This window comes from Carcharhinus amblyrhynchos, chromosome 1 (assembly GCF_965287045.1).
Source record: "Carcharhinus amblyrhynchos chromosome 1, sCarAmb.v2.hapA, whole genome shotgun sequence".
Classification (NCBI taxonomy): domain Eukaryota; kingdom Metazoa; phylum Chordata; class Chondrichthyes; order Carcharhiniformes; family Carcharhinidae; genus Carcharhinus; species Carcharhinus amblyrhynchos.
The window spans coordinates 101,633,613-101,650,628 of NC_137324.1; the positions used below are offsets into that span (position 1 = coordinate 101,633,613).

Here is a 17,016-nt window from a genome sequence, read left to right on the forward strand (position 1 = left end):
CTTTCCATCTGTCAGGATCATCATGTGCAATGACCAGTCATCAACCAACTATCTCAAAACCCACTTGCCAAATGATCGGTCAGGTGACTGATTTTACTGAGGTGGACATGAATAGCCAGGTCTGATTTCATACAAAAAGTGAAAACGATTTCAAAGAAACATTAACCAAGAATTGTAGATCACATGGTTAAAAGTTACTGGCCAACTGTAAAACAAACTTGTATGCGAGCTGCAACAATCCACATTATAAAGGAGAAGTTGAGGAATTTTCAGTGAGGCTGACAGCTGGGGAAATGAAGGAGGAGGAACTAAAAGTTATACCGCTGACATTTTATATTTTTTAATTCTTTCACTATTTTGGAGGCTATGGGAGTTTAGCAGTAAGTTAGCTAATCGTAAACGACCTTCATGTTTGAAGCATTGGAGACTTTCAAAATCTTCAGTTTTGGAAGACCAGCCCACCCCATACTCCTAGATATTGATAGGACGTTGAAGCATAAAATCAGCAATAAATTGAGTGTTTAGGAAGCGCAATATTAATGACTGTGTGCGCTTCAGTGAAATAAGCGCCTAAAAATTGAGCAAGTTGTAATAATTGGGACAATTCAGTTCTATAATCTCCTCCTTTCGGAGGCGTTGCTGTTCTGTGTTTATCACATGGTGTTAAAACACGGGTCTCGTTTCATTGAAAACTTTGCAGACAGACGGTGCCTACTATGGAATGTGCAGCATGCAGCCACTCAGAGCTCCTCACTCAGCCTGCATGACTGGCACTGAACGAGCCATTTGACAGAACGGTTCTGGCATTGCACACGCTTCCATTCCTCAGCGGCTCCGTCCCTCCGAAGAAGGATTTGCCCATCTGCCAGAACGATCATCTGGACAGCAACCCCCTTCTCTCAGCCTGCTTTAGACACAGGAGCTGCGCGTTGCTCGCACCACTTCTATACTAGCCTGGGAACTATGGCGACGGGAGTGAACCGGACAGATCCTGGTGCCAAATGCAATGGTTCCAAAGCAACTCTGCCAGACCCCGTGCAACACTACAACTCCGAGCTGCACTTGAAAATGAGCAAGAAGATCGCCCAATTAACCAAGGTACGATCAGCGAAGGATTAATAAACAGATTGCAAAATTAAAGAGGTGTTTCTCAGTCACTGTATGGAAGGGAATAAGTGTGCAGTTGTATTTGCTATCAGTTAATTTTGAATACTGGAAACTTTCTGGGTTTAAAGGAACAAAATTTAAACCCAATTCATTCTGAATAACATTTAAGATTATTTTGAAATGTCTAAGATGTGTATTCAAACAGGTTAATTTACATCAGTCCATTACAGCGGTGAGGTATTTTTGAGTTGGGGGTAATGTTCGCCTTTTACGGGAGATTGCCTTTCCACACTGTTCATTCAACGCAGTAATACATCGACCAAACTTATTTGGTTGCTGGTACCTAAATGAAAACTCCGCATGAAGCAACAGCAAGAAAATAAAACAATCCCCCATCACCCCTCTTCCAGGTGTTTTCGTTTATTGAACTGGTTTGAGTGCAACATGACTTTCAGACTTGAAAGTAAAGACTGTTGAATGCAAGATACCCAGGGGAAAATATAAACATGATCGACACACTGCTATCTTTTTAAATAGTTAGTGGAAATTCACATAGTTTGGAGTAGCTGTACTTTTTTATTCCCGTTTCTGTATTCTTTACGGTTGGGGAGGCGGGGTTGGTGAAAGTAGCGCAGCTCGAAAAAGCTTTTCAAAAGATGGTTTTGATAAACAGATCATGTCTCTTTGACTTTTAAATATCAAGTTCTATGTTCATACTTTATCAGAGATTATTAAATCGCAGGGAAATAATCATGGGACATTGTCCTTTTAGTGATCAGGCGCTATGGGTCGATCTGCATTTGTGTATATTGAGATTTCCTTGTACTTATCAATTTGCTACGGGAAAATTAGCTACTGAGTTTTTTCAGTTATGGGATGAGTATCTATGGCAAGACCAACATTCTTGTCTGTCCTGAAATGTCCTTGGTAAGGTGGTGGTGAGCTGCCCTCTTGAACTGCTGCAGTCTATATTGTGTAGGTACACCTGCAGTGCTGTTCTGCTGGGGCAAAATTCTGGAACTCCTTCCCTATGTGAAGAAAGTGTATGATTGAGGCTGGAATTTTCCAATCTCGCCCGTGACTGGGATTCTCTGGTCCCACTGCCGTGAATGCACATTTGGCTGAGCTCAAAATTCTCCATTCTAACAGGCAGCAGTGGTAGGGTGTAGGAGACTGGAGAATTCTGGCCAGAGTTTCTAGTTAGGATGTATGTCGCTTGGAAAGGGAACTTGTCAGTGGTACCATTTCCATGCATCTGCTGCCCTTGTCCTTCAAGGTGTTAAGGTTATAGATTTGGAAGGTATTATCGAAGAAGTTTGGCTAATGTCAAGTTTCTTGAACGTTGTTGGAGCTGCACTCATCCAGGCAAGTGCAATTTCATCACGGTCCTAACTTGTACCTTGAAATAGTGGACTGATTTTGGGGAGTCAGGTTGTGAGTTACTCACCACAAAATTTCCAGCCTCTGATCTGTTCCTTTAGCTACAGTATTTAGATAGTTACCCCAGGTAAGATTCTGACCAATGGCGATGCCAGGATATTGATAATGGGTGATTCAGCAGTGATAATGCTATTGAATGTTAAGGGAAGATGATTAGATTCTCTCTTGTTGGAGATGGTCATTGCATGGCACTTGGAGTAGCATGAATGTTACTTATCAGCTCAAAGCCCTAAATGTTGTCCAGGTCTTGCTGCAGTTGGGCATAGACTGCTTCAGTATCTGGGAAGTTGTGACTGCTACTAAACATTGTACAATCATCAGAGAACATTCCCAGGTTGACCTTAAGTTGAAGAGAAGGTCATTAATGAAGCAGCTGAAGATATTTGGGCCTAGGGTACTGCCCTGTGGAACACCTGAGTCCTGGGCCTGAGATGATTTGGTCTCCTATAACCACAATCATCTTCCTTGTGTTTATTATGACTCCAACCAGTGGAGAATCTTTCCCTTTATTCTCTGACTTCAGTTTTGTGAGGACTCCTTGATGCCACACTCAGCCAAATGCTCCTGTGACGTTAAATTTAGTCACTCTCACCTCGCCTCTAAATTCAGTCTGTCCTGTTAGTGGGAACAGGGCATACCTTGGAATAGTGATTGAGTAATCTGGAACATTGGTTGTAAGTCAGATTCAATGAGTATGACTTAAGTTAGGATGTTGCTTGACTAATCTGTGAGACAGCTTTCCCAAATTTGGCACAAGTCCACTGATAGTGAGGAACACATTGCAGCATTGACTGGACATGATGCGCCCGAGCTATTTCCAGTGCCTAGCTTGATGCCGGGAAGTCTATCTGCTTGTAATATTGTTGAGCGGTTTGATACAACTGAATGTTTTCCTAGGTTGTTTCACAAGGTCAACCATATTGCAATGGGTTTGGATGTCAGCTAGATCAGGTAACTATGGCAGAATTCTGCTCCTCAAGAACATTAGGGAAGCAGACTTTATTTTTACAACAATCTGGTAATTTCATGATCGCTATTAGTGTGACTCACTTTTTATTATTCAAAATTTAGTAATTAATTGAACGTGAATCCGTCCAGTTGCCATGGTGGAATTTGAACATGTTTCTGGATTACTGGTCCAATAACATTCTGACTCTGCTGCTACTCTGCTTTAAAACACTCTGGCCTGATTATATTTATATTAGTTATTTACATACTTCCATGTCAGCTTGAGCTAAATTTAAGTTGTATTGTTAGTAAAAATAAATAGCATGTTCGAGGCATGTGATAAGTTGTGGTTTTATTCACCAGTAAGAGTACGTGAAGCACATTGAATCTTTTAATCTGCAGCATTATTAGTGGATAACAATGCAAGTGATTGCAAACGCCTGTTCTTTAAAGTAATGAGTTTCATTAGATGTTCAATTTTCAGCAGTACACATCGTTGTGATAAACCAATTTAAAATAGATTGTTGCTAGGTGAGCAGAGGAGGAAGCAACCGTGACTGCAAAACATTTTAGTAAGATTATTTACCATGGACATTATGGTTAGAAGTATAGAAATGCTTCTTGTATCTCTATAATGCCCAATGACACACTTGTTTCATGAGATAGGAGGGCAGTTCTCAGGGACATGAATGCCCAGATAATGTTTCACTTTTGCATTAAAATGCTGAATTCACCTGAATTTTAAATACCTTTCTTAAATTTGAATTTGTAGATTTTTAATCTAAAATTTTATCAGAAAATGTCATAAACACAAAAGGTAATCAATATTTAACAGAACATGCAGACCATCACTTTCCCCATGCTCCTTCCAGTTTACGAAGGCACTTTTCCACCTCTGAGATGAGACAAGCAGTCTTTTCTCTTACCATGTCGCACCCCACCGACCCTCATCATCTCCATTGCATACTGATGCTCTATACTCAGTTCAGGAACACACTCTCCCTCTGATGGGTCCTGCCGGTACTGGATGCTGCTCTTTGCCTGACGCTGCTTTGAGTGCAATCCCTATGGATGGAAATTCCTGTTGCATCTTCAAAGTAGAAATTCCCATTTGCAGCCTCCTGCAGTGCCTGCTGTCGGAGCAAAGTCATGCATGAACTGAAGTTGATACTGTCAGTGAGAAGGCAGCAATTTCGCAGTCAGATCCCTTGCAGCAACAAATCAGCAGTTGCATCAAGAGCTCACGCATTTGCAGCCCCTGGGATAAAATATATATAAATCTGAACAAGATCTGCAGGAGCTTTATATAAAGCTGAGGGTTATGCAACTTTGAAACTCTCCACCTCAGAAGGCAGTGGACGCAGGCTCCTTGAATATTTTTAAGGCAAAGGTAGATAGATTCTTGTTAGGCAAGGGAGTCGAAGGTTTCCGAGCTTAGATGTGAATGTGAAACTTGAATCACAAACAGATCAACCATGATCTAATTGAATTAGGCTCGAGGGGCTGAATGGCCTACTTCTGCTGCTATATCATATGTTCCAATGCTAAGTTATCCAATTTGGAAAACAGCAGTTCTTGTGGAGTTGCTGATGATCATGGAGGAATTTAGCAATGATATATTTAACTTTTGTGCTTAAGGTTTTTTTAACCTCAAAAACAAGATTGTTTATTTTCACCAATATCTCAACATTAATCTTCCTAATTAAAATATTAAAGTCCAACTGCAGAGGGACACAAGGAAGCTGAGAATGAAAATAGATAATCAGTTCATCAACCTGTTCTATTCACAGATCAACACATAAAGAGGAGTGTGGGCACTGTTGTAATGCAAGGAAAATGTGCAACCAAATCTACTATGTCTCTCAAATCTCCTGAGAAATTGTCTCCCTGAGCTCTTAAAAAGTTAATGATGCAAAACTGCAGAATGTTTATCCAATTTCACAATCCACTTTTCAACTATTTTTACATAAATAGCGATTCATCAATAAAATGATTATTTTCCAGACTACTGGCATTGTAATTTATTTCACTATCTCGATCTATTATTCTTATAATCTTCAGAACAATTCCCTGCTAGATACAAATCTGTGGCTTTTTTAAAAAGGTTAATATAAAAAGCTTTAACTGTTTTGGATGTAATGAGTTTCACCAAATCAGTACTTCAGCATAACATCAAGCTGGCTGATGTTGTGTACTTTAGGTTTATGCATGCAGTATATGTTGGGGAGTTTGCATACATGTGCGTAGTTACCAATGTGGCACTAATCTTCCAACAACTTGTGACGATTCATGCCTATCTCTTCCTTCCTCCAAGTCACTGGACAGCTTTGCACAGTAATAATAGTGGGTGTCATTTAATTCATGGTTATGTTGGCAACAGACTTTAGGTTACTCGATGTAGAGCTCTCAGGCACTCAGCTTTGGCAGTAAAATTTCTCAACCAGTCCAGGTACAAACACTATTAGAGAATGCAGTGCCTTTGCAGTTTTATTGCAACCTGTCTCTAAGAATGACAGGATGTTAAAAATTCCTTACTTTCACCTGCCAGAGCAGAAGCCATCAATGTCAATTATCAAAAGAGCAATCTCTGAAATCATTGGTGCCATTTTCGAGTCTGTCAACTGTTTACAGCACACCTTACTTTCTCCTGCACACACAAAATACATCACCATAGAAAAGCATATCACATCTTCAGCACTTTCTACTTTTTGCGAATATACCTTGGTAAAAAAAAAAATTCCAGCTCAATTCCATTAACCAATCCATTGCTCAGTACTTCACCTTCCATCTGGGCCAGTAGCATTAAGAGGACAGTTAAATGTTTTGAATCCACCTCTATACAAAGGACAATATTGCAGCCCAAAAAGCACTGAGGAGAAAATGTAAAAAAAAGATTTGTTCATTTCTTATTTCCCCCACTCACTCTCCAACCCCTAGGTAATTGGCTGAACCTGGCACAAAATACTATGAGGGAGTTGGCCTTATGCCCAGAACCAGAGTCACTCTGGAGACACACTAGCCCATGCTGTGGATAGACCAATTCAGAACAGTACAAGATTTCTGCTCCTCACCAAGGAGAAAGTTCTGCCCTCAGGAGCTGCCAGACAATCTGATTGGCCAGCAACTCCATCAGTCCCAGCATTCAGTAGCAAGAGTGTATTGCCAGGATCATACCCTGGAAGAAGACAGTCCAATAGATCCCAGAGACAGATCAGTCCAGAGTCTGTGATGGGAGAGTTTGGGTAGGTTGGGGATGGTGGGGTTACTATGGAGGGGTGATGGTGTGTTTAATGCAGCAGACAGGTGGGAAGAATGTGGGGAGGGTTCTACCTAGGGGGCTGCACCAATCCACAAAGGGCAGCCCATGAGGATAGTCCCCCTCTTCTTCCTGCCCTTTGACATTTTTTTAAAATCGGACTGCCCACTCTCAGTTGACTGCCCATACTAACCATTTAATGGCATTGCAGCATACCATCAGGGTCATTTGCTTTGGTAACAAGCCCAATTGACCCTTGACCATCTATTTAAATATGGCAGGCAGGCTCAATTTTGGCACACCCCTGCCTGTATTATTGGGGGGTGAGTTCACGAGGGAAGATGGTGAGGTGGACACCTGCCCTGTTTAAAACAAGGCATATCAAATGCAGCTTTTGATCTGCAATGTGTCTGTTCTCCCTGTTATTTTTCCCCTTATTCTCATAGGTAATGATTATATCACAGCTGTTGAACAGGATAAACATCTATTCAATCTCTTTCTTAACCTCTCCTAAGTTTTTGTTGCCCTGGTCAGATCAATCTCTCCTTGAAGTCATTGCGTTGCCCCTGGGCTCTGGTTTAAACCTTACAGAAAATCTTTTCCATCCCTTATTTGTTGGATTGCCTCTGAGTCGCTTAGCGTCTTAGCAACCCTGAGCTGGTGGCTGAAAGTAGAGACATCTCTGAAGATGTGGGAATCTGTTACGGCCTCACTGTCCACAGACTCCCAAATAGTGTACAAAGAACAAAGAACAGAGAGAACAAAGAACAACACAGCATGGGAAACAGGCCCTTCGGCCTTATAAGCCTGTGCCGCCCATTTTAACATTTAGTGAGTGCCTCATTCCCATCCTTCTTCTACCTACGACTTTTGTCTATGCCTCTTGGACTCCACAATAAAGGGGTGCAAATTTTGAGAATTATATGTGCACCAGATTAAGGGAGATCTAATTTAGGGACAATTTGTTAACACCAATCAGCCTAAAAGCACGTTTTTGGGGTGTGGGAGGAAACCGGAGCACCCGGAGAAAACCCACGCAAGCATGGGGAGAATGTGCAAACTCCCACAGACACTGACCCAAGTCGGAGATCCAACCCAGGTCCATGTATCTGCACAGCAGACAGTGATAGTCACTGAGCTGTCATGTTGCCCATCAGTCGGTCCAGTTTAAGCGTACTGTGGCCCTGAAACATATCTGTCATATCTGTTATTTAAATTTATTTGTTCTTTGATAGATGATGGGGATAGTTGGAAAGATGTAAATGATTCTGATTAAGGAAGTTCAAACTGATATCATGTGCCATCTTGGTCACTGATCACAGACGATGTAGATCCTACCAAAGAAATTCGGGTTAGACTCGTGGCATTATGAATTCATAAGAACATAAGAACATAAGAAATAGGAGCAGGGGTAGGCCATCTAGCCCTTCGAGCCTGCCCCGCCATTCAATAAGATCATGGCTGATCTGTCGTGGCTCAGTTCCACTTTCCCGCCCTCTCCCCATAACCCTTAATCCCCTCTCTTATCAAAAACCCATCAACCCGCTTCTTAAAAATATTTAGCGAGGCAGCCTCCACCACTTCAACGGGCAGAGAATTCCAGAGATTCACCACCCTTTGAGTGAAGAAGTTCCTCCTCAACTCCGTTCTAAACCGCCTCCCCTTTATCTTGAGGCTGTGCCCCCTAGTCCTACTGTCTTTTTTGAGCGGGAAGAGTCTCTCCACCTCTATCCTATCCATCCCATTCATCATCTTATACGTCTCAATGAGATCTCCCCTCATTCTTCTAAACTCTAACGAGTACAAGCCTAGTTTATTCAGCCTCTCCTCATAGCTCAATCCCCTCAACTCCGCTATCAGCCTAGTAAACCTCCTCTGCACTCCCTCCAAGGCCAAAATATCCTTGCGCAGGTGCGGCGCCCAAAACTGCACACAGTACTCCAGCTGCGGCCTCACCAATGCCCTATACAGCTGCAGCAAGACCTCCCTACTTTTATATTCAATCCCCCTCGCTATGAAGGCCAGCATCCCATTCGCCTTCCTGACCACCTGCTGCACCTGCAAGCTGGGTTTTTGCGACTCATGCACAAGGACCCCGAGGTCCCTCTGCACCGTTGCCTGCTGCAGTTTTTCGCCTCGTAAGTAATAGACCTTCCTACCATTTTTCCTACCAAAGTGGACCACCTCACACTTGCCAACATTAAATTCTATTTGCCATTTCCTGGCCCATTCGCCCAGCCTATCTAGATCCTTCTGCAGACTCTCCACACCCTCCGCACAATTTGCCGTTCCCCCAATCTTGGTGTCATCAGCAAATTTCACACTCGGTTCCCTCCTCCAGATCATCTATATAAATGGTAAATAGCTGAGGCCCCAGCACCGACCCCTGGGGCACCCCACTAGTCACCACTAATTCACTTAAACAAGTATGGAGTAGCCACAGCATCTCAACTGCAATGAAAACTTGTCTTTTTAAAGGCCTTGTGTGGCTGGTGACAATGTATGGCTATGAAAGCTGAACCATCAAGAAGCATGACAAAGCTCGTATAAGCATCTAAATAAAAGCATTCAGATGAATATTACGTGTGCCATGCACAATCAAGCAGATAAATGAGTGAGAGCGCGAGAAAGCTGGTGTTAAGAGGAACTTACCTGAGAACATGCTATTAATGGATTAAAATTATAATTATTAACAAGATTATAGCAGGATACTTAGAAAATGACAATGTGATTAGGTAGCGCCAAAGTAATATTCCAGGGGGTTAAAGAGGAACCTGTAGATGTGGTGTACTTAGATTTCCAAAAGACATTCGGTAAGATGCCACATCAAAGGCTACTACACATGATAACAGCATATGGTATCAGGGGTAATATCTTAGCATGGATAAAAGATTGGTTAGCTTGTAGGAAACAGAGCGTAGGGATAAATTTTTTTTTCTGGATTGGCAGAATCCTGGCTGGAATTAGTGGAGTGAAATCTATATCAATGACTTAGATGAAGAGATTAAGGTACTGAATGTGTAGTAGCTAAAGTTTCTGATGACACCAAGATAGGTAAGGAAGTAAATTGTCAGAGGAGGTAGGTCTGCAAAGGGATATAGATAGGTTAAGTGAGTGAGCAAAAATTTGGCAGATGGAGTACAATGTGGGTAAATGTGAATTTCTTCACTTTGGCAGGAAGAATAGAAAAGCAGTATGCTTTTAACTGGACAAATATTATAGAATTTAGTGGTACAGCGGGAGCTGGGTATCCTGGTACATGAATTACATAAAGTTAGTGTGCAAGTACAGCAAGTGATTAGGAAGGCAAATAGGATGTTGGTATTTATTGCAAGAGGAATGGAATATAAAAGTAGGGCAGTTTTACTGCAGTTGTACAGGGCCTTGGTGAGACCACACCTGGAGTACCATGCATAGTTTTGATTTCCTTATTTGAAAAAATATATAATTAATTTGAAGCAGTTCAGAGAGGGTTCGCTCGACTCATCTCTGAGATGAAGGGCTTAACCTACAAAGAAAGGTTGAACAAATTAGACTTATGCCCTTTTGAGTTTAGAAGAATGAGAAGTGATCTTGTTGAAACTTATAGGAGGAGCCCGAGGGGACTTGGATGTTTCCTCTTGTTGCTGGGGGGTGCGGGGAGGGGGGAAGTAAAATAAGAGACATTGTTTAAAAATAATAAGTCTGCCTTTTTAAGACCAAAATGAGGGGAATTATTTTCTTTGAAAGGGTCATTGGTGTGTGGAATTCTTCTCTCCAGAAAGTAGTGAAGGCTGGCTCTTTAATTTTATTCAAGGCTGTAATTGATTTTTTGTTACACAAGGGAGCCAAGCATTATGGAGGGGCAGACAGGAAAGTGGAGCTGAGACCGTAACCAGATCAGCCATGATCATGTTGAATGACAGAGCAGGCTTGAAGGGCCAAATGACCCCCTCCTGCCCATCTCAGTTCTCTGGGACTTTTTTCCAGTTGTTTTGTTAAATATGAATCACTTTTGCCCCTCACACTTCATCATTCAGTCACTCTAAAAGCCCCATCCTTGTCAACTAATGCCACCACACCCACCCTTATGACCTTTCATACACTCCATGCCAAATTAATGACAACTCATGTCAATCCATAGCCCCCAAAGTCCGCATGCTAACCTATACACCTGTGGACCTTGTCACCTGTGTCCGCCCCCCCCCACCCTTGCTTACCTTTAAACCTTTCATGCCAGCTCATCTAATATCCAGTATGCCCTAAGGAGCCATGTTTAAATGAAATAAAACAAAGATCTGAATATCTATTATAACCTTTACTATATTAAAAAAACTGCCACTCATGAAAGCTCATTAAAACATTTAAATCATAAGTATTTAATCCCTTATTGTTGCATTCATAACCCCACATCAAAGACACCTAATTATTAAATAACTTCTGTGAGATGTCAATCAAATTGTGAACCTGCAAACCCCCATGAAGATAGAAGTATGTTGAGGAAAGCAGTCAACTATTAAAAATGACACAATGATAACCCTTGGGGTAATGTCAACAAACTGCTATTTTAACTGCTGATCAGTTTTTAAAAAAATTCTCACTGACATAGCCTATTTAAAAAAATAAGTTGTCAGCCTGAGTCTCTTTACCTCTCATTGACATAGGCAGACAGTTTTATTTTTAAGGACTTGAAATTCAAAAAGCTTTTGCAGCTTGACGTCCATTCTTCAACATCTTTTACAACTATCCTAAAGGTTTGTCATACCCACCTTCGAATCAAAGACTTTGGTCCAAATTCTCTGGCCTCACTTGCGGCTGGGATTTTCTGGTCGAGCTACAGTGAACAGAGATTTGGTTGAGCACCAGATTCTCCGTTCTTCCTGATAACAAGGGCTTGTGAGACCAGAGCATTCTGTCCTATATATCCACTTGGAGCTGTCAGTCAAAATGCGTATGTACAGGTCCCCCACTGTGATAATGATAGGTTGTGGAATCATTCATGCAACACTAATCCTAAAGTGAAAACACTGAGGCTTTTGTCAACAGAAAGCTAGTGAAATTGCAAGCAACTGCAGCAGAGTGGCTTCTCTCAAAAAAATTATATGCCTTGACAGCTTGATAGTTCCACTGAGCTTATATACTTTTTATGCACATTTATGTTGACTCTTGACAATTTAAGAATACACCTGTACTCTCCCAAAAAGCACTGTATCTCTCCCAATGAGCGTCTCCAAATAACTCAGGCAGTTTAGAGCGTTTTCTCAAATGTCTAAAACACTCAAATTTTGGGCAGTCTCTTATTAGAAGTTGGTAAAGTGTTGGCTTTCTTACAGGAACCGATGTGAATCCTGCCAGTGGGAAATCTCATGGAACATTGAGCCTCTTTAAAGTTTTTTTTTGACCATCTAAATCGTGCCACACTTGTGGCAACCTCCCACTGATTTGCTCACCCAGAACAACTTAATTTCTCCAATCAGTGGGGCGCTGCATACAAAATGATTTGGAGGAAAATGTAACTGGATTGATTAGTAAGTTTGCGGATGACACAAAGATTGGTGGATTTGCAGATAGCGATGAGGACCATCAGAGGATAAGCAGGATACAGATCAGTTGGAGACTTGGGTGGAGAGATGGAAGATGGAGTTTAATGTGGACAAATGTGAGGTAATGCATCTTGGAAGGTCTAATACAGATAGGAAATATACAGTAAATGGCAGAACCCGTTGGAGTATTGATAGGCAAAGGGATCAGGGTGTACAGGTACACAGGTCACTGAAAATGGCAATGTAGGTGGAGAAGGTAGTCAAGAAGGCAAACAGTATGCTTGCCTTCCTTGGCCGGGGTATTAAGTTTAAAAATTGGCAAGTCATGTTGACACTTTATAGAACCTTACTGACGCTGCACTTGGAATATAGTGTTCAATTCTCGTCGCCACACTACCAGAAGGATGTAGAGGCTTTGGAGAGGATACAGAAAAGATTACCAGGATGTTGCCTGGTATGGAGGGCATTAGCTATGAGGAGAGGTTGGAGAAATTTGGTTTGTTCTCACTGGAGTGATGGAGGTTGAGGGGAGACCTGATAAAAGTCTACAAGATTATGAGAGGCATGGATAGAGTGGATAGTCAGAAGCTTTTTCCCAGGTTGGGATAGTCAATTACTAGGGGGCAAAGGTTTAAGGTGTGAGTTTTAAAAGAGATGTACGAGGCAGATTTTTTACACAGAGAGTGGTGGATGCCTGGAACTCATTGCCAGGCAAGGTAGTGGAAGCAGATATGGAAGTGACTTTTAGGGGGAGTCTTGACAAGTACATGAATGAGATGGGAATAGAGGGATATGGTCCCCAGAAGATAGGGGGTTTTGGTTAAGTTGGGCAGCATGGTCGGTGCAGGCTTGGAGGGCCAAAGGGCCTGTTCCTGTGCTGTAAGTTTCTTTTTCTTTGTAATGTAGGGCAAAGCACACTGAACACAGATTCTAGTTCAGTAACTCTTTAGCGCATTGATACCCAACAAAATAAGTACATACATCAAAAAGGGCTTTCTCAACAAAACAAATTCCTTACAGTGACTGTTGTTTGATAACTCTGAAAATCCAAAAACCAATTGGAAGCTGAAATATCCGCCCACACTTGTGGCACAAGCCTGTCTCTTTCTCTCACCCTCTCTCTTCTCCCTCTGCTATTCAGCAACTCTTCTTTTCTCCTATCCAATTCACTGCTACTCCTGCTCTTCCTGCTGTCTCAACTCTCCTTCTATCTCCTTAGGAATCTCTACCTCCCACATTTTCTCCATTTCAGCTTCAGGCTCATTGGAGATCAGCACCGGTGTCTGGTTCATTCTCCCACTTGTGGAACTCTCACAGGATCGCGTAGGTGTTCTTCTTTTACATTAAGGTGACTAATGGTTCTTTCTGGACCCATTAAGCCCCAACTCTGTGAACCCACCAAAGAAAATCCTCCCTTTCCCAAAGGAGCTCTGACAGTCAAAATATTTCCCAACCTGGTGCTGTCCAGTAGTACCACCATTGCCACCTGCTGGTGGGGACCTGTCTGACAGTCACCATAGCCACCATGGGGCCCAGCTCAAGTGGGAGAGACAGTACCATCCTCCTGCTACAGGTTTTACAGCTTTAAACAGCATCTCGGAGAGAAGGACAGCAGGTTTGTGAGACATAGGAAGTGAGAGAAAACAACAACAGCTGTGGAGAAGCAGTGCGCTTGTTAGAGTTCACGTTCTGTTTGAAAGGACATGAAAGGAACATATTAGTCCTTTGGAGATTTACGGAAAAAGGATTCACCTAAATGGAGCTTGCTGATAGAAGTCAGATCTGGAAGACTCAGGCTGAGTGGAACAACTTTTGAAAGAGACTGAATGTTGCAACCTACTGTAGTGTGGAGAAATGGACATTTGTCTTGTTCTTGTAATGCTACACATCTGCCAGAAGCGTGGCACAAAGTGAGAGTGGTGTAAGATGTGTCTTGTTTATGTTAGTTAGTGTTAATTTGTTTAGTTTGGTATACTAGTTGCCTGTTAAGCGATGTTTGACCTGTGTTAATATCAGTTTGATAAAGGAAGAATCTTAAAATGTGAAATCTTGTCCTTGGATTACTTCTGCTGGTTGTTTGGGAAATTTGATCTATTTTTAAAAGTTATCAGACTCTGAGAATTGTCACAATTTCCTTTTAGAAATGTGTGTCTTGGAATTTAGTATATGCAGTTTGAGAGTGGTTAGCAGAGTACACAGTATCCCAGGCTCACTTAATAGGGGAAGAGATTACAAAAACAAGGAAGTTGTGTTAAATTTGTATTGAACATTAGTTAGGCTTCAACTGGAATGTTGCATCCAGTTCTGGGATCAGACTTTCAGAAAGATGTGAAGACCTTGGAGAGAGTGCAGAGATTATTCACAAGCATGATGGGGAAATTAGTTACTTAGCTTGGAGAAGTTGGGACTGTTTTCCTTGGAGAAGGGAAGTTTGGCTGGGAGATTTGATTGAGGTATTCAAAGTCATGATGGGTCTGGGAAGAATAGATAGGGAGAAACTGTTTCCATTAGTAGAAGGATGGAGAACAAGAGAGCACAAATTTAAGGTTAATGGCGAAGGAAGCATTAGCCCATGAGGAAAACCTTTTTCACGCAGGAAGTGGTTCGGTTCTGGAATGCACTTCCTGAGAGTGGGGTGGAGATAGGTTCAATCAAGGCACTTGAGATGGAATTGAATTTTTATTTGAAAAGGAATAATGTGTTAGGCTATGGAAAGAAGACAAAGGAGTAAGTTGCTCATAGAGAGAACCAGAGCAAAGATGACAGATTGAATGGCCCCCTTCTGTGCCGTATGATTCAGTAGTTCTGTGAATAATTTGAGATGGGATATGTATAGCATAAAATTCATAGAATCCCTACAGTGCAGAAAGAGGCCATTTGGCCCATTAAATCTGTACCGACTCTCTGACAGGCCCACGAACCCACCCTATCTCTCGAATCCCCCACATTTACCATGCCTAATCCATCTAACCTACACATCATTGGACTGTTTGCTTGCTTGGGAAGAACGTGACTTTGGACCTATGGTTCTTAAAACTTCTTGTGGTGGAAAGCTTTCTTGCTTTATACCTGTTGTAAACAGATTGATTGCTCTCATTAGGCAACAACTCCATCATTGTTATTTCATGTTCTAGCAGAATGGTCGAAAATTAGCTTGTTCAACTTTGGGTTTGTTTTATTGTTCATCCCACAGCTCTTATTTTTCTCAATTCCTTGCATATTATGTAAAATGATTTGATTTTGGCTAGTTAAGGTGCCAACAAAGAAATTCAGTGGGCAAATTCTTATTGCAGGATCGCGGATCTTGTCTGCCAGCTGGACAACAGGCAAGAGACCCACATTAACTTGTTTGGTGGGCCTTCCCAAAAAGAGGCAGTCAGGCAGTGGTGAGGCCACTGGCAGGTCATCCCCGGAAATCAAGGCCTCAGGGGAAATAGGCTTGCCTACCAAGAACTGCTGGCCAATCAGAAGCCGGCAGCTCCTATATTCAGCATTGCCACTGGGGAGGCTATGGTTGCCACCAGAAGAACAGGTACCAGAGTCCCAGGATGGTGCAGCGACTCAGACCACAAATAAGTAATGTCGGAATGGCAGGGAAAGATAGGGGAGAGACATGCAGAGGGGTCAGCAGCAAGGGTAAGAAGATGATGGGATACCTCCCAGTGGCTCCCTTCCTTCTCGATGTTAAGCTTCTTGAACAGGCACTGAATGCCTCTGACCAAGGGATTCCTTACCTCCAGAGGTGACAAGCTGGCCGCAGAGTTTTAGTTGCTATGTATGCTGGACAGCAACACTCTCCTACAGTTAAGTTAATTCCAGCAGCGGCAGGCCCTTAACTGCTCATTCGTTTGCTATGTAAGGATCTCAAGTAGTGGGGCAGGAAGGTTGACCATGGGCCTCCCACACACAGCTTAATTCTAGCGGAGGTGGGAAGGCAGGAGTGTTCTGTTACGTCACTGTCACACCTAATTCGTTGCCCTTCTCAGCACCAGCAAGAGCAAAAGATTCTGCCTGATAACTATTGTCAAATACATTCACCTATAACCTCTGTAATTTATTTAAAAGGATTATGGCCCTGAAAGCTCTGATCTAAAGAGGACTGAACTTTGTCACAGGGCAGTCAGAACATTTGGTGGAATCTCATTCTGCTTGGTTTCTACCTTTTCCAAAGTTCAGACGGAAGTGGGACACATTTTCTGCTGAACCTTGCATCCTGACATTGAAAGAACCAAGATTAGACTGATAATACACACTAATTCAACTTTTCTTCTGGCCAAAGGAAAGTACGTAATCATGATGCGGCATACTAACTTCACAGATAGTGACTGAACAAGTTTTTTTTTGACAATATGGCAACCGAGAAATTGTGGCATTTATTTTTTAATTTTCATTTTATTACAAATATGCCTCTTTCACTGGGTTAGCAAACAAAGCTTTTTGATGTTGTTTCCAGTGTTATAGATTCTATATAAGGCTGATGTACTGCGAGTGTAATGTTGTGGTGATCTTCCTAAGGGCAGATTCTCTGCTCATTTCCCCATGCCTCACCATCCCGTACTTTCTTTTCCAGTTGCTAGTAACCATTTTCAACTTCAGTGAGCAAAATGACTGAGTGGTGCTGACATGAAATAACAAAACAAGGAATGTAAATAATTCCATGCACTGGATTTGGGCCAGTGTCTGCAATTTAGACATCCACATCCCTCTCTCCCGACCCTTGCTGCATGTCCAACAACGAAGAAG

At 42.1% G+C, this 17,016-nt stretch overlaps 1 protein-coding gene across 1 annotated transcript in view; it reads left to right on the forward strand.

Moving 5' to 3' along the window:
* The first annotated feature begins 963 nt into the window (after positions 1–963).
* The window catches only part of LOC145349929 (protein FAM184B-like), a 215,271-nt gene continuing 199,218 nt past the window's right edge, over positions 964–17,016 (forward strand). Inside the window, exon 1 of the mRNA XM_080198605.1 lies at positions 964–1,098. Within this exon, the coding sequence (XP_080054731.1) occupies positions 964–1,098 (135 nt within the window). The remainder of the gene's footprint in view (positions 1,099–17,016) is intronic.